The following is a 24232-nucleotide window of genomic DNA, read 5'->3' on the forward strand; positions in this document are numbered from 1 at the left end:
CCTTTATTGTCGGGCAGGTCACTCAACACCCGCTACAACATCGTTTCACGTCCCGCCTGCTCATTGCTACCGTCACATCCTAAATCTAAGACAGACGGGGAGGGAGGGGAAGTCGACGCCCCTTCGCGCGCGAACCTGTCCGCCATTTTGCCCGAGGCGTCGACAATCGCGTCGGAAACCGGACCGCGCTAACTCGAGGGCACCCCCGCCCCCACACAGTCCACCCCCACACACCGGGGTTGCCAACTCTCGTTGGACTATTCCTGGAGATTGCCTCACAAGACCTCCTGCCCCGCCATTGGTCCATCCTCCCAGAGGAGCCCCGCCTCCCCGCGCCGATTGGACAGCGGCCGGACTCTCTCGCAGCCGATTGGACGGTTCTCGAAAGCCAATCAGAGAGCCTTTTTAATCCCTCCCCGCTTCCAACACGTTGAATTTTTTTGGGGATTCACTCACCGACAAAAGCCCTGGAGGAAAATTAAATTAGTTTTTCACGGTCCATAATTAATCTTTCGTTCCTGGAGACTCCAGGGGTGTTCCTGGAGGATTGGCAACCCCTTTACTCCCTTATGGGGAAACAGTGATTCATCAAAAAAAAACACACACATACACACACGTTTCGAAAGGAGGAAGGATTTCGATCGAGTAGGTTGTAGGAGGAAGACTGGGGGGGGGGGGAAGAGGCACAGCGAGAGAGAATCGGTCACAAAACTGCCCCGGTTTCCGCTCTTTTCTCTCGATAAATGACTCCAAACTTTGCTCCCCCTCCCCTGGCTCAAAGACACATTGTCGTTTCCCCGTCGGGAGGCAGTGGTTTGTCGAGCGGGACATATCCGCACCCTCCCCCGCTAAGGGCTAAGGACACTTGTGGCAAAGTTCTCCGTGTCTCCATCCACAATGCCCTCCGCAAACACCCACCGCCACCGCCAGCCGTTCCTCTGTGGCTCCCCGCTGTGATGGCCGGCTGCGTCTCGGCGAGCAGTTCGCGCCCCCCCACTCTTGCTGCTTCTCGAGTCAGCTGGAGGTGGGTTCGAGTTCCCCACTCCAGAGCACACAAAGAAAAAAATCCAGGCCGACACTCGCCAGTGCCGAGGGAGCTCCGCGCTGTCGGAGGGGCCGTCTTTCGGGGACGAGGCGTTAAACTGAGGCCCCGTCTGCCCTCTCCGTCGGGCCTCAAAGATCCCACGGGCACAATTGGAAGAGCAGGGGTTGGGGGGGTGGTGGCCGGGGAGTTCTCCCCGGTGTCCTGGGGCAAATGTTTACCCCTCAAAATCAACCTCACAGATGATCCCGGTCATTGTCACATTGTTGTCTGTGGGAGCTGGCTGTGCGCAAATTGAGCGGTCGCGCTGCCGACATTACGATGCTTGAAAAAAAAAAGCAAAAAGTACTTCATTGGCTGTGAAGCGCGCCTTGGGGCGTCCTGAGGTGCTGGAAGGCGCTATAGAAATGCAATGTCCTGAATTGAGCCAATTCCAGTTATTCCCAGTCAAAGGCCTCAGTCGGGCCTGAAGTTCGGGCCTACGCTCTGGGCCTAAGCGGCGGGCCTCACTTCGAAGGCCTCCCGCTCTCTCGCAGGTCGAAGGAATCCCAGGGCTGGGGGAGCGTCCGGCTGAGGCGGGGGCGGGTGGTCGACGAGATCGAGCTGTCCTGCGTGACCAACGGCAGACAGCGGAGGCCCGAGGCTGCGTCCTCTTGGCCTTCGAGCCAAGCCGGGCCCGACCCGGGGCGGCCCTCCTGCTCCTCGTCCTCCTCCTCCTCCTCCTCCTCCTCTGGCCTCTCCTCGGACTCCCCCGCCTGGCCCCGCCCTGCCCCGGCGACCGATGTCTCCCCGCTAGACCCGTCGCTACACGACTGCCTCGGAGACGAGGGCGGGGAGCTCGAATTCCGCGAAGAGCTCGTTCCCGACGAGCTGGTCCGCGTGTGCTGCGGGCAAGAGGCAAAGAACGTTCCGGAATGATTAAACCTGGCCGCGGTCAACTGGCGTAAACGCATGCACCCGTGAGCTTTGTGGAGCCGTTGCTTTTGGGGGACAAGGCCCCGGGGGCGTTATTATTGAAATGGAGAAAGATCGCAAAGTGCCGCAGTACAGCGGGACCTGGGGGTACTTGTGCATGAAACACAAAAGGGTAGTATCCAGGTACAGCAAGTGATCAGGAAGGCCAATGGTATCTTGGCCTTTATTGCAAAGGGGATGGAGTATAAAAGCAGGGAAGTCTTGCTACAGTTATACAGGGTATTGGTGAGGCCACACCTGGAGTACTGCGTGCAGTTTTGGTCTCCGTATTTACGAAAGGATATACTTGCTTTGGAGGCAGTTCAGAGAAGGTTCACTCGGTTGATTCCGGGGATGAGGGGGTTGCCTTATGAGGAAAGGTTGAGCAGGTTGGGCCTCTACTCATTGGAGTTCAGAAGAATGAGAGGTGATCTTATCGAAACATATAATATTATGAGGGGGCTTGACAAGGTGGATGCAGAGAGGATGTTTCCACTGATGGGGGAGACTAGAACTAGGGGGCACGGTCTTAGAATAAGGGGCCGCCCATTTAAGACTGAGATGGGGAAAAATTTCTTCTCGGAGGGCTGTAAATCTGTGGAATTTGCTGCTTCGGAGAGCTGTGGAAACCGGGACATTGAATAAATTTGAGAGAGAGAGAGACAGTTTCTTACAGGTTAGATGCAGGAAGAATGTTTCCGATGTTGGGGAAGTCCAGAACCAGGGGTCACAGTCTAAGGATAAGGGGTAAGCCATTTAGGACCGAGATGAGGAGAAACTTCTTCACTCAGAGAGTGGTGAACCTGTGGAATTCTCTACCACAGAAAGTTGTTGGGGCCAGTTCGTTGGATATATTCAAAAGGGAGTTAGATGTGGCCCTTACAGCTAAAGGGATCAAGGGGTATGGAGAGAAAGCAGGAATGGGGTACAGAAGTTGCATGATCAGCCATGATCATATTGAATGGTAGTGCAGGCTCAAAGGGCTGAATGGCCTGCACCTGCATGTATTTTCTACGTTTCTAGGTTAAGCGATAAGGGAGTGAAGGGTTATGGGGAGCGGGCGGGGAAGTGGAGCTGAGTCCATGATCGGATCAGCCATGGTCGTATTAAATGGCGGAGCAGGCTCGAGGGGCCGAATGGCCGACTCCTGCTCCTATTTCTTACGTGTTTTTTACGCAGCGAGTTGTTGTGATCGGGAACGCGCTGCCTGAAAGGGCGGTGGGAGCAGATTCAGTCGTAACTTTCAAACGGGGGGGTGGAGGGGTTGGATAAATATTTGAAGGGGGAAGCGTGCCTGGACTGTGGGGAAAGAGCAGGGGTGGGGGGGGGAAAAGAGTGGGATTGATTGGATCGCTCTGTCACAGAGCCAGCACAGCACGGGCTCCATGGGCCCAATGGGATCCTCCTGTGCTGCAAGATACTATCAGAAGGACATTAAAGCCACAGGGAGCATAGATTTGACAGAGTGAAGGGGAACAAGCGTTTAAGAGGAGAGGCTGGCTAAACTGGTGTAGGGAAGGCCGAGAATGTGATTGTTCTGTAAATGATGGGAGGGTTTTGACGGGGTGAAGAGAGAGCGACTGTTCCCTCCGGTTGGTGGTGGAGGGGGTCATCAATTAAATAAAGGTCGCTGGGATGAGGAGGAATTTCTTTAGACAGAGTCTTGAGCTCTTTTGCCTCAGAGCCCGATCGAGGCAGAGGCCTCTGGACCTTTGACCGGAAAAGTAGATAAACACTGGAAGCAGAGGGCTGGGGCAGAGGATTAGTTCTGGATTGCTCTCGTAAAGGGATGACATCCCTGGGCTTTGAGTGCCGGGCGGAGAAACATGCACCCAGCGCTCTTTCGTCCTGGGATTGTCACCTCGCCCACCAAGGTCGAAACTTATTCCGGGCGTGGGCCTTGGCAGTCTGAGCGCCGACGGGCTATTCGCCCGCGGCGGGCCTCACAGTCTGGGCCGAACCCCTCCCTCGGCCCGAACTCTCGCGCCGCTTTCCAAACCCCCTAGGGCCCACTTCCCGCTCCCAAAAACAGAAAGGGGGCGATCGTAGCCTTGGCTGAAATCAAGGCAGGCTTTGCGGTGGGGGGTGGGGGGGGGGGGGCGCGGGAAGTGCGTTTGTAAACCGAGGGAGATCCGGGGCGGGGGGGGGGGGTGGGGCGATCTTTTAACCAGACCCGTGCACCAGGCACCAGACTCCTGACGCCCCCCCCCCCCCATCACGGACACGTACCTTCCTCGCGCTGCACTCGGTCTCTGTAGGCCCGGAGCCTGTGGAGCTCGGCGTCGCCGTGGTAACGTGTGGAAACCAAACCTTGAGCATCATTTCCACTTGCAGGAGGGTGCCTAAATATCGCTCCCTGTTTTTAAAGAGGGGAGGGGGGGGGGGGGGGGGGGGGGGAGAAAAGAAATTGTATCAGCGATAAATATTTGTATTAAAGTAAAAGGACCCGATGGCCCCAGTTGGTCCACGACGGGCCCAGTGCGTGACAGAAGCCCCAGCCTTTTCCACCCTCCACTCCCGGGCCTGGATGAGGCAAGAGGCCTCAGAAGAAGGCCCGTGTTCGGCCTTCAGAATAAGGCCTGTGGTCACCATTGAGAACCAGGCCTGTGTTGGGCCTTCAGAAGGCGGCCTGTGTTGGGGCCTTCAGAACCAGGCCTCTGTTTGTTCCAGTGCAGCCAAAATCATCCAGTTCCAGCCCCCGCACCCTGCAACTACTGGGATCAGCAAACCCACTATAGACCGGCCACTGAAATGGGCATCTCTGCCCACCCCTCAGCCCTCTCCCTGCCGACCGACATCAGCTCCCAGAGCCCCAAAATGTAACATTCTCACCCTCCTGTTTAAACGCCTCCAGGCCCTTTCCCCCTTCTCCGCCAACTCCTCCAGTCCCCAATCTCTCTCTCGCTCTGGCTCCATGTCAGTTCCCCACCCTCCTCTCTGCACCCCATCACTGGTAGCAGTACTGGGCCTCGCTTCTTGGCATGGTCTCCCAAACCCCTCTCCTCCTTCCCTTAAACCCACCCCCCTTTGACCAAGCAGTTGGTTGCCCCTCCCGACCTCTCCTCCCTTGTCTCTGTTTCGGTCCCCACATTCGTCGTGACCCCGCGAAGCACTTTGGGGGCATTTAAGACATCAGTGGGCAGCACTCTCGTCTCGGAGTCAGAAGGTCGTGGGTTCAAGTCCCACTCCAGAAACTAGATCACAAAGTCTCAGCCCACACACTCCCAGAGCTGGTGCCGAGGCAGCCAATTTGCGCACAGCAAGCTCCCACAAACAGTAAATGAGCGGAATGACCAATTCATTTGATGTTGGTCGAGGGATAAATATAGGCCCCAGGACACTGGGGAGAACTCCCCCTGCTCTTCTTCCAATAGTGGCCCCGGGATCTTTTACATCCACCCGAGAGGACAGACGGGGCCTCGGTTTAATGGTGCGGCGCTCCCTCAGTACCGCCCCTCCGACAGTGCGGGGCTCCCTCAGTACTGCCCCTCCGACAGTGCGGCGCTCCCTCAGTACAGCCCCTCCGACGGTGCGGCGCTCCCTCAGTACAGCCCCTCCGACAGTGCGGCGCTCCCTCAGTACTGCCCCTCCGACAGTGCGGGGCTCCCTCAGTACCGTCCCTCCGACAGTACGGCGCTCCCTCAGTACTGCCCCTCCGACAGTACGGCGCTCCCTCAGTACTGCCCCTCCGACAGTACGGCGCTCCCTCAGTACTGCCCCTCCGACAGTACGGCGCTCCCTCAGTACTGCCCCTCCGACAGTACGGCGCTCCCTCAGTACCACACTGGGAGCGCCAGATAGATTATTGCCTCAAGCCAGCAACCCAGCGAATTATTTCCCAGCCAAGCCTCCTCGTGAACTCCCCTGCCGTCAATACGCCCCCACGAAGATGTTGGACGAATGTCCCAGCACTTACCCCATTTCCGGCTTCTGCAGCACGCCCACAATCCTCTGAATCCGGTCCATCGCAACACTCTGCTGGAAGCTGGTCAGGCCTGAAAAAGGTCAAACAATCACTTCCTCAGAACGCGGGTTCAAATCCCCCCCCATCCCAGTTCGAGAAATGCACCGGATGTACAGCACAGAAACCAGCCATTTGGCCCAACAGGTCCGTGCCAGAAGGTCAAGGGCAGCAGGCGCATGGGAACACCACCACCTCCATGTTCCCCTCCCAGTCACACACCATCCCGACTCGGAAATATATCGGCTGTTCCTTCATCATCGCTGGGTCACAATCCTGGAACTCCCTCCCTAACAGCACTGTGGGAGCACCTTCACCACACGGACTGCAGCGGTTCAAGAAGGAGTTCCAGCATTGTGACCCAGCGAGTTGCCGCGGTGCATCTTGTAGACGGTGCACACTGCAGCCAGGGGGCGCCGGTGGTGGAGGGAGTGAGTGTTGAAGGTGGTGGGTAGCGTGCCCATCGAGCGGGGCTGCTTTGTCCTGGATGGTGTCGAGCTTCTCGAGTGTTGTTGGAGCTGCAACTAATCCAGGCAAGTGGAGAGTGTTCCATCACACTCCTGACTTGTAGATAAGAACATAAGAAATAGGAGCAGGAGTCGGCCCCTCGAGCCTGTTACGCCATTTAATACGATCATGGCTGATCCGATCATGGACTCAGCTCCACTTCCCCGCCCGCTCCCCTTATTTCCTTATCGGTTAAGAAACTGTCTATTTCTGTCTTAAATATATTCAATGTCCCGGCTTCCACAGCTCTCTGAGGCAGCGATATCCACAGATTTACCACCCTCTGAGAGATGTGTAATGTCTGTTGCGCCACACTGTGGATGTGGACGTATTGTGTACTGCAACTGCAGAGTTAATAATAAACAGAACCAGGCTGTTCCGACGGCTTCCGGCAGAGCTGCCTGCCACGTTAGGAGCTGTGTGTGCTGTGCTCTGTGAATATATCACATTTGGCAACGAGGATGGGATTTCTCGGATGATTTAAAGCTTAAATGTTGTTGGTAAAGGATTCAGCCAGCCGACAGAGAGACTTTGGAAGTTTCTGTCTTTGGAAAAAGCTACAAAAATCTGAGGTAAAATACAGCACCCGGTGTGAACAGCTAGAGATTAAAATGGCAGGTGCAATGGGACATTTGGGTGAATATAGACACGACTGGGAACGTTTTAAAGAGTATGTGGATTGGCTAGAAATGTATTTCACTGCAAATAACATAATAGAAGTTCCAGACAATGCAGTCTAGAACCAGGCTGTGTTGGAACGTAAGAAAGCGATCTTCTTATCGGAGGCAGGTCCGGCATTGTACGAAACCCTGGTAAATCTGACGAGCCAAAGGACACAATGCTTAGAGATTTTAACGAAGCTGGAGCAGCACTATAACCCCAAACCATTAGAAATTGCTGCAAGCTATCATTTTGGGATTTGGAATCAAAAGGCTGATGATTGTATCAGTGATTACATTGTTGCATTAAAAAAGCTATCGGTGCACTGTAATTTTGGAAACTTCAAAACCGAGCATTACAGGATGGTTTTGTTTGTGGGGTGAAAAATGATGTGATCAGAAGGAAGTTATTGACGATGGATGACTTAACTTTTGAGATTGTTTGTCAGACAGCGAGGTTGATGGGTATGGTCGAACAGTATTTCCGAGAATTAAATAATAATTACGGTCGTCAGTCAACTGAGGTAAATCACCTGCAGGTTCAAAGTAAAAGACGGTGAGGGCCCAAAGTCTCAGAAACTGGAAATTCTAACAGAGCATCGAAGTCGTGCTATAGGTGCCTGGGACAAGACATTGCTCAAAGTTGTCCATACGTGAAGGCAGAGTGTTTCTTCTGCAGAAAGACTGGGCATCTTGCGAAGGCATACCGACTGAAGGGTAAACCAGCTTCCAAAGCTATGAATAGAAATCCCCAGAGACTACATAGCATGGAAGAACAACAACAGGACGAGGAGAAAGTTGAGCAAGGACTCAAAAGACTAGAGTTTGAGAACATTATTTGTAAGATAGATCGAAGTAATTGGGCTACACCCATTGTTGTTGTACCTAAGTCCGATGGTAAGGTAAGATTGTACGGTGATTATAAAGTAACAGTAAACCAGGTTCTAGAGGGCAATGTACCCAGTACATTGCCGAATATCGAAGATTTGTTCACAACACTGACAGGTGGTCAGATCTTCTCAAAACTGGATCTTACGAATGCCTACTTACAGCTTGAACTAGACGAGGAGTCCAAGTCATGTTTGACTATAAATACTCATCTAGGCCTATATCAATTTAATAGGCTACCGTTTGGAGTGTCTTCCGCCCCTGCCATATTCCAAGGAGTGATGAACCAGATTTTGCAAAGTATTGAAGGGGTAGTATGTTATTTGGATGACATACTAATTTCAGCACCAAATAGGCAAATTCATAATAACATATTGAATGAAGTCCTCAAACGGCTAGAGAAGCACAGAGTACGAGTGTCTGCTCGTAAGTGTGAGTTATTTAAAAACTCAGTGGAGTACTTAGGGTACAGAGTAGACAAAGATGGTTTACATCCAACCATGGGAAAACTGGATGCAATCAGAAATGCACCCACTCCCAGGAATGTCACTGAACTTCGTTCATTCTTGGGTCTTTTGAACTATTATGGGAAGTTCCTACCAAATTTGGCCACAGTATTACATCCACTGAATGAACTTTTGAAAAAACAGGTCGATTGGAAGTGGTCAAAAGAATGCGATACAGCATTCAAGGAGTGTAAAAGCAAATTGGGCAGTCCGATCCAAGGCTTCAAGGCGAGTGTCAGTGTACAGAAGGACGCTAGATCGGTTTACTACAAGCCACGTTCCGTACCATATGCACTCAAGGAGAAAGTTGAGCAAGAACTCAAAAGACTAGAGACTGAGAACATTATATGTAAGATAGATCGATGTAATTGGGCTACACCCATTGTTGTTGTACCTAAGTCTGATGGTAAGGTAAGATTGTGTGGTGATTATAAAGTAACCATAAACCAGGTTCTAGAGGGTAATGTCCCCAGTACATTGCCGAATATAGAAGATTTGTTCACAACGCTGACAGGTGGTCAGATCTTCTCAAAACTGGATCTTATGAATGCCTACTTACAGCTTGAACTAGATGAGGAGTCCAAGTTATGTTTAACTATAAATACTCATCTAAGCCTATATCAATTAAATAGGCTACCGTTTGGAGTGTCTTCCGCCCCTGCCATATTCCAAGGGGTGATGAACCAGATTTTGCAAGGTATTGAAGGGATAGTATGTTATTTGGATGACATACTAATTTCAGCACCAAATAGGCAAATACATAAAAACATTTTGAATGAAGTCCTCAAACGGCTAGAGAAGCACAGAGTACGAGTGTCTGCTCGTAAGTGTGAGTTATTTCAAAACTCAGTGGAGTACTTAGGGTACAGAGTAGACAAAGATGGTTTACATCCAACCATGGAAAAATTGGGTGCAATTAGAAATGAACCCACTCCCAGGAATGTCACTGAACTTTGTTCATTCTTGGGCCTTTTGAACTGTTATGGGAAGCTCCTACCAAATTTGGCCACAGTATTACATCCACTGAATGACCTATTGAAAAAACAGGCCCATTTGGAAGTGGTCAAAAGAATGCGATACAGCATTCAAGGAGTGTAAAAGCAAATTGGTAGAGAGCACCATGTTAGTTCACTATGACATAGCTAAGGAGATTAAGCTAGCATGTGATGCCTCTCCATATGGAGTTGGGGCAGTAATCTCTCATGTATCACGTAGTGGGGGGGAAGAGACCAATTGCTTTTGCTTCACGCACTCTCAGTGCCAGTGAGAGTAATTATGCACAAATTGAAAGGGAAGCTTTGGCATTAATTTCTGGGGTCAAGAAGTTCACAAATATTTGTATGGTCGTAAGTTTACCATCGTTACGGGCCATAAGCCCCTAACAGCAATCCTCCATCCAAAGTCCCCAGTTCCAACATTAGCTGCAGCCCGAATGCAGAGATGGGCTTTGATTTTGTCAGCATATACATATGATATTGAATACAGACGATCAGCTGATCACAGTAATGCTGATGCAATGTCTAGACTGCCTTCCCCATCACAAGTTGCACCCGATAGGGAAGAAGTGTTTTATTTTTCAGACATTGATGAACTGCCAGTCACAGCTGAAGAGATTGGTAGAGCAACTAAACGTGACCCAGTGATGTCAAAGGTGTATGAGTATATTGCAAATGGATGGCCAAACCATGTAACAGACAAAGATATTCATCCATTCTTCATTCGAAGGAATGAATTATCAGTCGATAAAGATTGTATCATGTGGGGTGCAAGAGTGGTTAAACCAAATAAGTTCAGGTCCAAATTATTAGGAGACCTCCATGACCAGCACCTGGGAATGTGCTTGACCAAGAGTTTTGCACGCAGTTACTTATGGTGGCCAGTTCTTGATAAAGATATAGAGTACATCGTCAGTCAGTGTACGACATGTCAATCGGTAAGCAAGCAACCACCACCAGTACCATTACAGCCACGGAAATGGCCTCCCAGGGTGTGGCAAAGGCTGCATATTCATTTTGCTGAGTTAGAAGGACAACAATTGTTCATCGTGATTGATAGCCATTCGAAGTGAGTGGAGATGTTTCCAATGTGGAAAATAACAACAAGTAAAACATTGGACATTTTACGAAGATTATTTTCTTCATTTGGCCTCCCTGAAGAAATTGTTTCGGATAATGGACCACAATTTCGTTCAGAACAATTTGCACAGTTCACGAGCAAAAATGGTGTGAAACATACCAAGGTTCCACCATACCATCTTGCTTCGAATGGTGCAGCAGAGCGCACTGTACAAATTGTAAAACGTGCCCTCATAAAACAAATGTTAGATCCAAATCCAAGGAAACGACAGTTGTCATTGGATCACAAATTGGCTAATTTTTTGATTACATATCGAAATACTCCTCATACAAATACTGGTAGAACACCAGCAGAGTTGTTTCTCAAACGACAGCCGCGAACCAGATTCTCGTTGTTAAAACCAAAATTGGCACAGTCCGTAGAAGAGACACAATTAAGACAGAAAGAGAATCATGAGAGGGGTAGAGTAAAAGAGAGAAGTGTGAAATTAAACCAGAAGGTGAGAGTGAAGAACCATCACCATAAATGGTTAAAGTGGTTACTAGGAAGAGTGGTGAAGATTCAATATACTGGAAACAAATCCAGGAGAGAATCAGAATGAAAGTCTGAGTCCGAGTCAGGAAAACAAAGAGCCTGAAGTTAGAGTGAGTTCAAATGAAAATCAAGGAAATTCCGTGGAGGAAAACGTTCCTCAGGATGAGCCTCGAATGAGTGTGAACTCGACACCATGTTTGCAAGGTTCTGTTAGACAGCGAAGGTATCCTCTTCGAAACAGAAAACAAGTGGTAAAGTTAAATTTGTAAATATGGAAAAAAAAAAGTCTATATCCTGTGTTATGTATAAACATGCAAGTTATGTATGATGTTTGTTATAATAACTTCTTCATTAAGGAGGGAGAAGTGTAATGTCTGTAAGCTTGTAATGTTTGTAGCTCCACACTGTGGATGTGGACGTATTGTGTACTGCAACTGCAGAGTTAATAATAAACAGAAACCAGGCTGCTCCGGTGGCTTCCGACAGAGCTGCCAGCCATGTTAGGAGCTGTGCGTGCTGTGCTCTGTGACTATCTCACAAGAAAAAATTCCTCCTCATCTCAGTTTTAAATTGGCGGCCCCTTATTCTAAGATCATGCTCTCTATAGTTCTAGTCTCCCCCGTCAGTGGAAACATCCTCTGTGCATCCAGCGAGTGTTGAATGGCGGGAAAGGCTTTGGGGATTCTTAACCGCTCTCCGAAGTGGCCTTGATGAGACACTCAAATGATACAAAGCGGTTCAAGATAGCGACGATTAGGGATGGGCAATAAATGCCGGCCTTGCCAGCGACAGCCATACCCCAAAGAGGTCTGGCCTTGGAATTGGTGTCCGCACCCTTCAGAGGCACAGTGGAATGGGCGGGGGGAATGAACTATGACCTTTCACTCTACGCCCCACCATGGCCTCTCACCCACCCCCAAGACGGAGACTTAAAGCTGGTCCTTACCTTTGTTGTAGCGCCCGGTCTTCAGCCCGTTGAGGAGGACGCTCAGAGGTCTGATGAACGCCTGCAGCTCCTTGCACTGCTCCAACCCAGAAAGAAAAATACAACAGTGACAGGGAACAGAGGGCGGAGCAGGTAACCGATCAAACCCAGCGCATCACACCACGCGTCCAGCACCGAAACAGGTCATGTGGCCCCATCGCCCCACGCCAGCCTCCTACCCACCCCCTTTCATAAGAGCATCAGAATTAGGAGCAGGAGTCGGCCATTCGGCCCCTCGAGCCTGCTCCGCCATTTAATAAGATCCTGGCTGATCCGATCATGGACTCAGCTCCACTTCCCCGCCCACTCCCCATAACCCTTCACTCCCTTATCGCTCAAAAATCTGTCTTAAATTTATTCAATGACCCAGCCTCCACAGGTCTCGGAGGCAGCGAATTCCACAGATTTACAACCCTCTGAGAAGAAATTCCTCCTCATCTCAGTTTTAAATGGGCGGCCCCTTATTCTAAGATCGTGCCCCCTAGTTCTAGTCTCCCCCATCAGTGGAAACATCCTCTCTGCATCCACCTTGTCGAGCCCCCTCATAATCTTATACGTTTCGATAAGATCACCTTTCATTCTTCTGAATTCCAATGAGTAGAGGCCCAACCTGCTCAACCTTTCCTCATAAGACAACCCCTTCATCTCCGGAATCCACACCAGCCCCTTCTCACCCCTCTCCATCTCACCCCATCACCATATCCTTCTATTCCTTTCTCCCTCATGGCTTCCCCTTAAATGCCTCGATACTATTTGCCTCAACCCCTCCCTGCGGCAGCGAGTTCCACATTCTCACCGCTCTCTGGGTAAAGAAGTTTCTCCTGAATTCCCCGTTGGGTTTATCATTGACCGTCGTATATTGATGGCCCCTGGTTCTGATCTCTCCCACACAAGTGGAAATATCTTCACTACATCTACCCTATCGAACCCTTTCATAATCTTAAACCCCCCCCAACAGGTCACCCCCTCAGCTTTCTCTATTCAAGAGACAATGGCCCCAACCTAGTTAGCCTTGCCTAATGGGTATAACCTCTCAGTTCTGGTATTGTCCTCGTCAATTTTGTAAAGACTTCTACCAGGCTACAAAATACCAACGAGGAAGACTGGAATGTATTTGCTTCATGGGTTCTCTGCTTCAGAATTCGTAGCAACTCATTGCTATTAAGAACTAGTTGGTTTATCAGCAAAAGGTTTAACAATCCCCTGGGAGTACAGGTGCACCAACATCAGTGTCCTCGTCCAGGCCAACATCCCCAGCATCGAAGCACTGACCACACTCGACCAGCTCCGTTGGGCAGGCCACATAGTTCGCATGCCAGATATGAGACTCCCTAAGCAAATGCTTTATGTGGAGCTCCTTCACGGCAAACGAGCCAAAGGTGGGCAGCGGAAACGTTACAAGGACCACCCTCAAAGCCTCCCTGGTAAAGTGCGACATCACCATGGACATCACCACTGGGAGACCCTGGCCAAAGACCAGTCCGCCCGAAGCGGAGGAAGTGCATCCGGGAGAGCGTTGAGTTCTTCGAGTCTCAACGCAAAGATTGCGAAGAGGTCAGGCGCAGGCAGCGGAACGAGCGCGCGGCAAACCAGCCCCACCAACCCCTTCCCTCGATGAATGTCTGTCCCGCCTGTAACAGGGTCTGTGGCTCTCGTACTGGACTGTTCAGCCACCAGAGAACTCACTTTGGGAGTGGAAGCAAGTCTTCCTCGATTCCGAGGGACTGCCTATGAGGATAACAATCGCACCGCGCATGACCAGTTCACCCACCAGGCTCACAACTGCATACCTCATCCCCCGAACCCAACTGGCCGGGGTTTTATTGAGTCTTGTGAGCCTCACGTGACTGCCTGAGGCCACTCACAACTCATTGGGCCAACAATTCCGGCCTCCCTGGGTCCGAACGGAGTTCCTACGGACCCGGGAAGGCATCGGAAGTGTCGGTGTCCAGCGCGCAACGCGCATACGATCGGTCACGTTTCTGGCTTGACCGATCGTAGCCAGAGCGGGAGCGAGGACACTTGTAAGTGGAAATTTCAGATATTTACGCTTACAAACGTCCTCAAAAATCTTGCACCTGAAAAAGCAGGCACATAGCCTACTTATTACAGGCGCAAGTGTGTTAAAAAACACAAAAACATATAAAAATAAAGTTATTAAAACATATTTTATCATTAAAAACCCTCCCCACAACGGTAAGTTTATTTTTTAAAAACCTTTTTAAAAAAACGGGAAATTATTTTAAGACATTAATCATTTTAATTTAAATGAATGTAGTGTAATTATTTTCCATTTTTTTAATTAATGTTTTGGGTGTTTGGGGCTCTATCACATTCATAGCAATAGGAGTTTAGGACCCTGCGGAACTCCTATTACTATGATACTTTACGTGATTGGCTGCCCAGAGCCATGTGACTCCAGCTGTAGGCCTGCGCATGCGTCGACGTGCATGTGCTGCGGCTGGCAGTCAGGAGAGGCCTCAGCATCGGAAAGTCGAAGGTGCGCAGCAGCTTAAGGAAGGTGCGCCATTTCTTTCTCTAAAATGCCCGCGGGGAAGGCCAAAATGGAATTTCAGGGCCATTGACATTATGAAGGGGTTCGATAGGGCAGCTACATAGAAAATAGGTGCAGGAGTCGGCCATTCGGCCCTTCGAGCCTGCACCACTTGTCTTGCGTTAACTGGCTGGGGTTTTATTGAGTCTTGTGAACATCACGTGACTGGCCAAGCCCCTCCCGACGCAACAGCTCGGCCAATCGGAGAGCTTATATTACAAATACTGAACCCCAAACAGAAAGACTCCCCCGTCCCCGTCCCTCTCCCTCCCTCCCCCCCACTCCCCGATCACCCTGCCTCTCTTGTCTCTCATCCCCCGTCTCCCCTCTCCCTCCCCCCCACTCCCCGATCACCCTGCCTCTCTTGTCTCTCATCCCCCGTCTCCCCTCTCCCTCCCCCCCACTCCCCGATCACCCTGCCTCTCTTGTCTCTCATCCCCCGTCTCCCCTCACACAAACTGTCCGAGGCCAATCCAGAGTTTAACCTGCACTCTCCTTGTCCGTTCCTCGTGTTGCTCGCTCTCGCGCTCTCTTCCCCCCCACCCCCCCCCCCCCCGTGACACACCTCCCGTCATCAGTCCTAATTTTTCACCGCCCCCGCTCCCCTTCCCCCACCCCCCGCTTGATCTACTCGCTCCTCCCACCACGTGCGTTTGACGGCCCTGCTCTGTAAATCAGCCAGAGTAAGCAACAGAGTAAGTGGGCCGTCCTCAGCTCGGTTGGTGATACAAGTGGGGGACAGGGGGCCCGGGGGGGGGGAAAGCTCTTAGCTCGGCCTCAACACAGGACCCAGGCCAGCCTCCCGTGGTGTTGGATGCATCAGATCTTGCTTTAACCCCTCTTTTTGCAGCCTTGCCGCCAGCAAGTACGGAAGCGGCAATGTTGTGCGACCACCATTCATCAAGTTGCATTTATATAGCGCCTTTAACGTAGTAAAACGTCCCGAGGCGCTTCACAGGAGCGATTATCAAATCAGATTTTGACACCGAGTTCACAGGAGGGTGTTATAAGGACAGTTGAGCAAAAGCTGGGTCAAGGAGGTCGGTTTTAAGGAGCGTCTTAAAAGGAGGAGAGAGAGGCGGAGAGGTTTAGGGAGGGAGTTCCAGAGCTTGGGGCCCAGGCAGCTGAAGGCACGGCCACCGATGGTGGAACGATGGAAATCGGGGGATGGGCAAGGGGGCAGAATTGGAGGAGCACAGAGATCTCGGGGGGGGGTTGGAGGAGGCTACAGAGATAGAGAGGGGTGTAGGAAGTTACAGAGATAGGGAGGGGTGTGGGGGCTGGAGGAGGGTACAGAGATAGGGAGAAGGTTACAGAGATAGGGAGGGGGTGAGGGCCATAGAGGGATTTGTAAACAAGGATGAGAATTTTGAAATCGAGGCGTTGCTTTACCGGGAGCTATGTAGGTCGGCGAGCACAGGGGGTGATGGGTGAGCGGGACTCGGTGCGAGTTAGGACACGGGGCAGTGAGCACAGGGGGTGATGGGTGAGCGGAACTCGGTGCGAGTTAGGACACGGGGGCAGCGAGCACAGGGGGTGATGGGTGAGCGGGACTCGGTGCGAGTTAGGACACGGGGGCAGCGAGCACAGGGGGTGATGGGTGAGCGGGACTCGGTGCGAGTTAGGACACGGGGGCAGCGAGCACAGGGGGTGATGGGTGAGCGGGACTCGGTGCGACGTAGGACACGGGGGCAGCGAGCACAAGGGGTGATGGGTGAGCGGGACTCGGTGCGAGTTAGGACACGGGGGCAGCGAGCACTGGGTGATGGGTGAGCGGGACTCGGTGCGAGTTAGGACACAGGGCAGCGAGCACAGGGGGTGATGGGTGAGCGGGACTCGGTGCGAGTTAGGACACGGGGGCAGCCGAGTTTTGGATGATCTAAAGTTTAGGGATGGTGCAAGGTGGGAGGCCGGTTAGGAGAGCGTTGGAATAGTCGGGCGGTAACAGAATCGCGGACTCCTTCACCGTCGCTGGGTCACAATCCTGGAACTCCCTCCCTAACAGCACTGTGGGAGCACCTTCACCACACGGACTGCAGCGGTTCAAGGCGGCGGCTCACCACCACCTTCTCGCAGGGCGGCGGGAATGATAAAGGCCCACCTCCCGAAAAAAAGTAATTATCGACGGAACGAAAATGGCGAAATTGTCCGAACCTTGTGTGCAAAGAGGAGGTCCCCTCTGGTCACGGCACGAGGCGTCCCTTCAGCCAGCGCGGAACCCTGCGTTCCAGACCAGTTCCTCTTCAGGACCCTGCTCACGCACCTCGAGGGGTGTTGAGTGGCGAGGTGCCCCCCAAGCCGGAGGTCCCAGTCCCCCTCCAGACCCCCGTCGGTGGGGAAGGGCCCAGGCTGGCCCACCGACGCGGAGGCAAAGTAAATGTTCTCCAGTGGCTTCTTGAGGTGGCCGGCCGACATGGGGTGGGGGATGGAGGCCTGGGGTCTGCTCGGGCCTCCCTCGTTGGTGCCGGCCGGGACCCCTCCGATAAAGGCGGACCCATCCCCATCGCGCCCCCTCGGCCGGCCAGGGCGCGGTGCCCTCTCCTCGGCGGGCTTATCGGAGTCGCTGTCCGAAAGGAAGACGTCGCAATCCCCCTCCTCCTCGCTGCTGAAGCCCTCGGTGGACTCCCTAGAAGCTCGGATGCCCGAAGAATCCATTCAACGAGGTCAAACGTCACTGTAAGGCTGAAAGCAAAACATATTTAGGGCTTGGAAATTGTCCACAGTCTGTTTGTGTCTTTTTATAAATCGACCAGATGGCAACGGAATTCAGAAACTCACTCTGCGGCGCCATCCGATGGCCAGAGCCTGTAACTGCACGGCCGCGTGACTGTTTACATCCAATATTCCCATTCTAAATGTTTACATAGGTCTTTTTAGTGTTAAATATTGTCACGGTTTTTGGTTAAAAGACTTGTACGTATACACTGTCTTTCATGACCTCACTTTTGAAGTCTCGTCACGGTTGCAATGTCGGAGAGGCAGGAGCCAATTTGCGCACAGCAAGCTGCAATGTGATAATGACCCAGATCATCTGCTTTTTTAGTGATGTTAGTCACAGGCAGAGCAATATAGGAACAGAATGAGGCCATTCAGCCCCATGAGCCATTCAATTCCATAGGGTAGACGTAGAGAAGATGTTTCCCCTTGTGTGGAGAGACCAGAACGAGAGGCCATCAATATAAGACAGTCACTGATAAACCCAATGGGGAATTCAGGAGAAACTTCTTTACCCAGAGAGCGGTGAGAATGTGGAACTCGCTGCCACAGGGAGGGGTTGAGGCGAATAGTATCGATGCATTCAAGGGGAGGCTGAAAGGAATAGAGGGAGATGGGGATGGAGGGAGATGAAGAGGGGAGGGAGGAGTTTTGAGCGGAGCATAAATACCGGCACGGAGCAGTGGGGCCAATGGCCTGTTTCTGTGGTGTAAATTCTATTTAAGAGGCTGTGATATCAGTACGTGACAGCTGTGGCTCAGTGGGCAGCACTTTCGCCTCAGAGTCAGAAGGTTGTGGGTTCAAGTCCCACTCCAGGGACTTGAGCACAAAAAAAAAATCTAGGCTGACACTCCCAGTGCTGAGGGAGCGCCGCGCTGTCGGAGGGGCGGTGCTGAGGGAGCGCCGCGCTGTCGGAGGGGCGGTGCTGAGGGAGCGCCGCGCTGTCGGAGGGGCGGTGCTGAGGGAGCGCCGCGCTGTTGGAGGGGCGGTGCTGAGGGAGCGCCGCGCTGTCGGAGGGGCGGTGCTGAGGGAGCGCCGCGCTGTCGGAGGGGCGGTGCTGAGGGAGCGCCGCGCTGTCGGAGGGGCGGTGCTGAGGGAGCGCCGCGCTGTCGGAGGGGCGGTGCTGAGGGAGCGCCGCGCTGTCGGAGGGGCCGTCTTTCGCATGAGCCGTTAAACCAAGGCCCCTGTCTGCTCTCTCTGGTGGTGTAAAAGATCCCACGGCGCTATTTCGATGAAGAGCAGGGGAGTTATCCGCGCTTTGAGACGTCCGGTGGTCATGAAAGGCGCTGGAGAAATGCAAGCGTTTCTGTTTCTTTTGGGGAGGGGAGAGTGCTGATAAACGGTGGGTCCTGTGTGGCTGCTCCCAAGATTTGTGAAAGGGGGGGGTTCCACATTAAATTGCTGCCAGAGAGAGAGAGATATGCCAAGAATCGATTCTCGGGAGTGCAGGAGCTGGAATCGGCTCAGATGTCCCGTCCCCCTCGAGGAAGCGGACGCTGTCTCCTTTGTGGGGCACTTATGTGCTATAATGCCCCCCCCTCCCTGTTAAGAGGTAATTTCCCCCGCTGGGGCGTTGAAAGGTTGATGCACACGATGATGATGTCACAGTCGGTTGCGCGCCCGCCCATAGAAAATAGGTGCAGGAGCAGGCCATTCGGCCATTCGAGCCTGCACCACCATTCAATATGATCATGGCTGATCATGCAACTTCAGTACCCCATTCCTGCTTTCTCTCCATATCCCTTTAGCCGTAAGGGCCACATCTAACTCCCTTTTGAATATATTCAACGAACTGGCCTCAACAACTCTCTGTGATAGAGAATTCCACAGGTTCACAATTCTCTGGGTGAAGAAGTTTCTCCTCATCTCGGTCCTAAATGGCTTGCCCCTTATCCTTAGACTGTGACCCCTGGTTCTGGACTTCCCCAACATCGGGAACATTCTTCCTGCATCTAACCTGTCCAGTCCTGTCAGAATTGTATATGCTTCTGTGAGATCCCCTCTCATTCTTCTAAATTGAATATAAGCCTAGTCGATCCAGTCTTTCTTCATATGTCAGTCCTGCCATCCCGGGAATCAGTCTGGTGAACCTTTGCTGCACTCCCTCAATAGCAAGAATGTCCTTCCTCAGATTAGGAGACCAAAACTGCACACAATATTCAAGGTGTGGTCTCACCAAGGCCCTGTACAACTGCAGTAAGACCTCCCTGCTCCTATATTCAAATCCTCTCGATATGAAGGCCAACATGCCATTTGCTTTCTTCACCGCCTGCTGTACCTGCATGCCAACTTTCATGACACCCAGGTCTCGTTGCACCTCCCCTTTTCCTAATCTGTCACCATTCAGATAATAATCTACCTTCCTGTTTTTGCCACCAAAGTGGATAACCTCACATTTATCCACATTATACTGCATCTGCCATGCATTTGCCCACTCACCTAACCTGTCCAAGTCACCCTGCAGCCTCTTAGCATTCTCCTCACAGCTCACACTGCCACACAGCTCAGTGTCATCTGCAAACTTGGAGATATTACATTCAATTCCTTCGTCTAAATCATTAATGTATATTGTAAATAGCTGGGGTCCCAGCACTGAGCCCTGCGGCACCCCACTAGTCACTGCCTGCCATTCTGAAAAGGACCCCGTTTATCCCGACTCTCTGCTTCCTGTCTGCCAACCAGTTCTCTATCCACGTCAGTACATTACCCCCAATACCATGTGCTTTAATTTTGCACGCCAATCTCTTGTGTGGGACCTTGTCAAAAGCTTTTTGAAAGTCCAAATACACCACAGAAACATCAAAACACAAGGGGCTCATCACAGGGTGCGCGCACTGCCGGGACAGCGCCCCGGAAAAAAAAACCTTCGGGGCAATTTCCCCCGGAGGCGCTAACAGGGCTATCTATACAAAGGGGCAATTTCGCTTCTTGGGTCCCTTTGTTACACCAAGGCAGCAGGCATACTCTGAAAGGGCGGAGCTTTCTCCAGGAGAGCGAGAGAACAAAAAGTCTTTGAGAAACGTTCTGTATTTAACAGCAGCGAGAATTGCGCCCAGCAATCTCACAAATCCACCGAGCCTGGCTCGAATTGGGGACAGGTCCGTTTTTGAGAGAAGTCTTTCGAAATATTCGACAGTAAATAGCAAATTCTCCTTGAACAATGGAGATGCCATGTCTTGCTTAAAGAGCATTTCCCCTCCGGTGAAATGGGACGCCAGGACTGACTGACCTTTTCACAACACAAATCTAAGAGCTTGTTTATTGTTTTTTTAAAAAATCAATATATATTTGAAGTCTCAGCCAAAAAAATAAAGAGGTGAATATCACAGATGAGAAACACACAGGCGGATATTCTCAACACTCGAATAAATCTTAATTCCTCGGCTATCATACACACACACACAGCTATATATTTTTTCATATGATCGTACACACACACAAAATGTGAAATAGAACACTTTAAAAAAAACGTGAAATTTACTTTTGAAATTGCAAAATATTCGACACAAAAACCGTGAACTTTTGAAATTGCAAAAGCTGGAAAAATGCTGCAGTTGCAATATTTTTTTTTAAAAATCAGTATTTTTTTGAAAGCGATTTGTCTTTGTAAATGGGAACAAAAGCTTGTGGTCCCAGACGCAAATACACACACCTTTTCGTTCTCAAAAAAAACACACACAATTTAAAAAAAAAAGTGAATTGATTAAATTGAAGGGAGGGTGGGGAGGGTGGGGCGGGGGGGGGGGGAAGAGGACTAGGAAGAAGGGGGTTTGCGTTTTATTTACCTGGTTCCGTTGGGTGTGGGAGTGTGTCTTTCTGTCTCTGGCACAGTTGCACAAAGTCCGTCTGTCGAGTCGCCTTGTCCCTTTCATATGCTGAAATTGATCAATGTTGCAACACGTGTATCCCTACATGTAGCAATTCCACTCGCCACACGTGTCGCCAACTGAGCACTGCCAGCCGGCCTCTCATTGGCCGAGCCGGACTGGCCAATCATGGGGGATGCTCCCAGCGAGCGCACCCCACCCCTCTTTCCCCTCCCTCCCTCTCTCTCTCTCTATTGTTTCCCGTTTGCAAGAGACGGTAGAGGCAAAGAAAAGACTTGCATTTATGTTAAAGCTACACTGTCCCAAACACTCCCAGGGCAGGTACAGCACGGGGTTAGATACAGAGTAAAGCTCCCTCTACACTGTCCCATCAAACACTCCCAGGGCAGGTACAGGGGGTTAGATACAGAGTAAAGCTCCCTCTACACTCATCATCATAGGCATTCCCTCGGAATCGAGGAAGACTTGCTTCCACTCCTGAAGTGAGTTCTCAGGTGGCTGAACAGTCCCTCCGACAGTGCGCCGCTCCCTCAGTACTGCCCCTCCGACAGTGCGCCGCTCCCTCAGTACTGCCCCTCCGACAGTGCGGCGCTCCCTCAGTACTGCCCCTCCGACAGCGCGGCGCTCCCTCAGCACTGCCCCTCCGACAGTGCGGCGCTCCCTCAGCACTGCCTCTCCGACAGTGCGGCACTCCCTCGGTACCGCCCCTCCGACAGTGCGGCGCTCCCTCAGTACTGCATCGGGAGTGTCAGGCAAGATCTTTTTGTGCTCAGGTCCCTGGAGTTGGATTTGAACCCACGACCTTCTGACCCAGAGGCAAAAGTGCTGCCCACTGAGCCACAGCTGACTGGGGGGGAAATTGAGAAGATGTCACACTGCAGCGGACTGAAAAAAGGCTAAATGTTGCACAGAGGCAGTGAAATAAAAACATAAGAAATAGGAGCAGGAGTCGGCCATTCGGCCCCTCGAGCCTGCTCCGCCATTCAATACGATCATGGCTGATCCAATCATGGACTCAGCTCCACTTCCCCGCCCGCTCCCCATAACCCTTCACTCCCTTATTGCTCAAAAATCTGTCTATCTCCACCTTAAATATATTCAATGACCCAGCCTCCACAGCTCTCTGGGGCAGAGAATTCCTCCTTATCTCCGTTTTAAATGGGCAGCCCCTTATTCTGAGACTATGCCCCCTCGTTCTAGTCTCCCCCATGAGGGGAAACATCCTCTCTGCATCCACCTTGTTGAGCCCCCTCCGAATCTTATACGTTTCAATAAGATCACCTCATTCTTCTAAATTCCAATGAGTATAGGTCCAACCTGCTCAACCTTTCTTCATAAGACAACCCCTTCATCTCAGGAATCAACCAAGTGAACCTTCTCTGAACTGCCTCCAATGCAGGTATATCCCTCCTTAAATACGGAGACCAAAACTGCACGCAGTACTCCAGGTGTGGCCTCACCAATACCCTGTACAGTTGTAGCAGGACTTCCCTGCTTTTATACTCTATCCCCCTTTGCAATAAAGGCCAACATTCCATTTGCCTTCCTGATTACTAAGTAAAGCCACAACTCACATTCATTCACAGGATTACATCGGATATACAACACAGAAACAGGCCATTCGGCCTAACCAGTCCGTGCCGACGTTTATGCTCCCCTCGAGCATCCTCCCGTCTTTCCCCATCTAAATCTATCAGCACACCCCTCTATTCCCTTCTCCCTCATACGCTTGTCTAGCCTCCCCTTAAATGCATCGATACTATTCGCCTCAACCCCTCCCTGTGGCAGCGAGTTCCACATTCTCACCGCTCTCTGGGTTCAGCGCTTAAAACGTCTCAAAACACTTTGCGGGAGCGGTTATCAAACAAAAATAATTTGACGCCCAGCCACTTATATTAGGGCAACTGGTCTGGGTCAGAGAGGGAGTGTTTTAATGAGAGAGAGGCGGAGAGGTTTAGGGAGGGAGTTCCAGAGCTCAGAGCCCCAGGCAGCTGAAGGCACGGCCACCGATGGTGGAGCGATGGAAATCGGGGGATGGGCAAGAGGGCAGAATTAGAGGAGCACTGAGATCTCCCAACCCTTCCCCCACCTCCCTCCATATCTCCCCCCACACCCCCCCAAATCTCCAACGCACCTCCCCTTCCCATATCTCCCCCTCCTCCCCATATCTCTCACTCACTTCCCCATCTCATAACTCCTACCCCTGCTTCCCCATATCTCCCACCTCCCCATCTCATAACTCCCATCCTCATATTTCCCCTATCTCCCAAACCTCCCCCTATCTCCCACCCTCCTCCCTCTATCTCCCACACTCCTCCCCCTATCTCCCACCCCTCCTCCCTCAATCTCCCACTCCCTCTGCCCCTATCTCCCTCCCCCCATCTCCCACCCTCCTCCCCCTCTATCTCCCACACTCCTCCCCCGTATCTCCCACCCCTCCCCCCTATCTCCCATTCCCTCCTCCCCCTATTTTCCACTCCCTCCTATCTCCCACCCCCTCCCCGTATCTCCCACCCTCCTCCCCCATATCTCACACCCCCTCCCCCCCATCTCTCACCCCCTCCTCCCCCCTATCTCCCAACTCCTCCCCCCTATCTCCCACACCCACCTCCCCATGAACAAATACATTTTTGTTGTTTCTCTTCCTGTGTGTCTGTGGTCGTGTCCCCTCTCCACCCTTTTGCCCTAGTTCAGTTCCTTTTTAAATGCTGCTTGTCCACAACCCCTTCTCAGGGGGGGGGGGGGGTGCTCGACATGTCATTTGCAGGGCTCTCCAGGGAAGGCTGTAAGAGATTCCTCCTCCACTCTGCGTGGCGCTGGGTTCTCCTCCCAACGACCCGTGGAGCCGTTACCAAGTGACCAACCTTGATGAGCAAGACCAGACAGTGAGCAATCTGACCCTGGGTTCCTGGGTTGAGGCCGGGGGAATGTCAGCCAGGCGTGCTGCTCCGACCATTCCCTATGGGAAGGTACGGTGGTGGGACTCCGTGGCGATGCCTCCTGCAAATAGTCCGTCGAAAAATG

General features: G+C 51.8%; 1 protein-coding gene across 2 annotated transcripts; it reads right to left on the reverse strand.

Moving 5' to 3' along the window:
* Window positions 1-21279, reverse strand: LOC139240251 (uncharacterized). Of its 2 annotated transcripts, XM_070868730.1 has the most exons (6): window positions 21167-21246; window positions 16821-17348; window positions 12074-12149; window positions 5913-5991; window positions 4226-4352; window positions 1-1926 (listed from the first exon to the last, which is right to left on the reverse strand). In XM_070868730.1, the coding sequence occupies exons 2-6, from the start codon at window positions 17319-17321 to the stop codon at window positions 1549-1551; spliced, it is 1161 nt and encodes a 386-aa protein (XP_070724831.1). In that variant the 5' UTR covers window positions 17322-17348; window positions 21167-21246; the 3' UTR covers window positions 1-1548. The 2 variants fall into 2 exon arrangements, with proteins under 2 accessions (XP_070724831.1, XP_070724832.1); XM_070868731.1 differs by lacking the exon at window positions 16821-17348 and having other exon boundaries at window positions 21167-21279.
* Window positions 21280-24232: the final 2953 nt, after the last annotated feature.

This window comes from Pristiophorus japonicus, chromosome 30, assembly GCF_044704955.1.
Source record: "Pristiophorus japonicus isolate sPriJap1 chromosome 30, sPriJap1.hap1, whole genome shotgun sequence".
Taxonomy (NCBI): Eukaryota; Metazoa; Chordata; class Chondrichthyes; family Pristiophoridae; genus Pristiophorus; species Pristiophorus japonicus.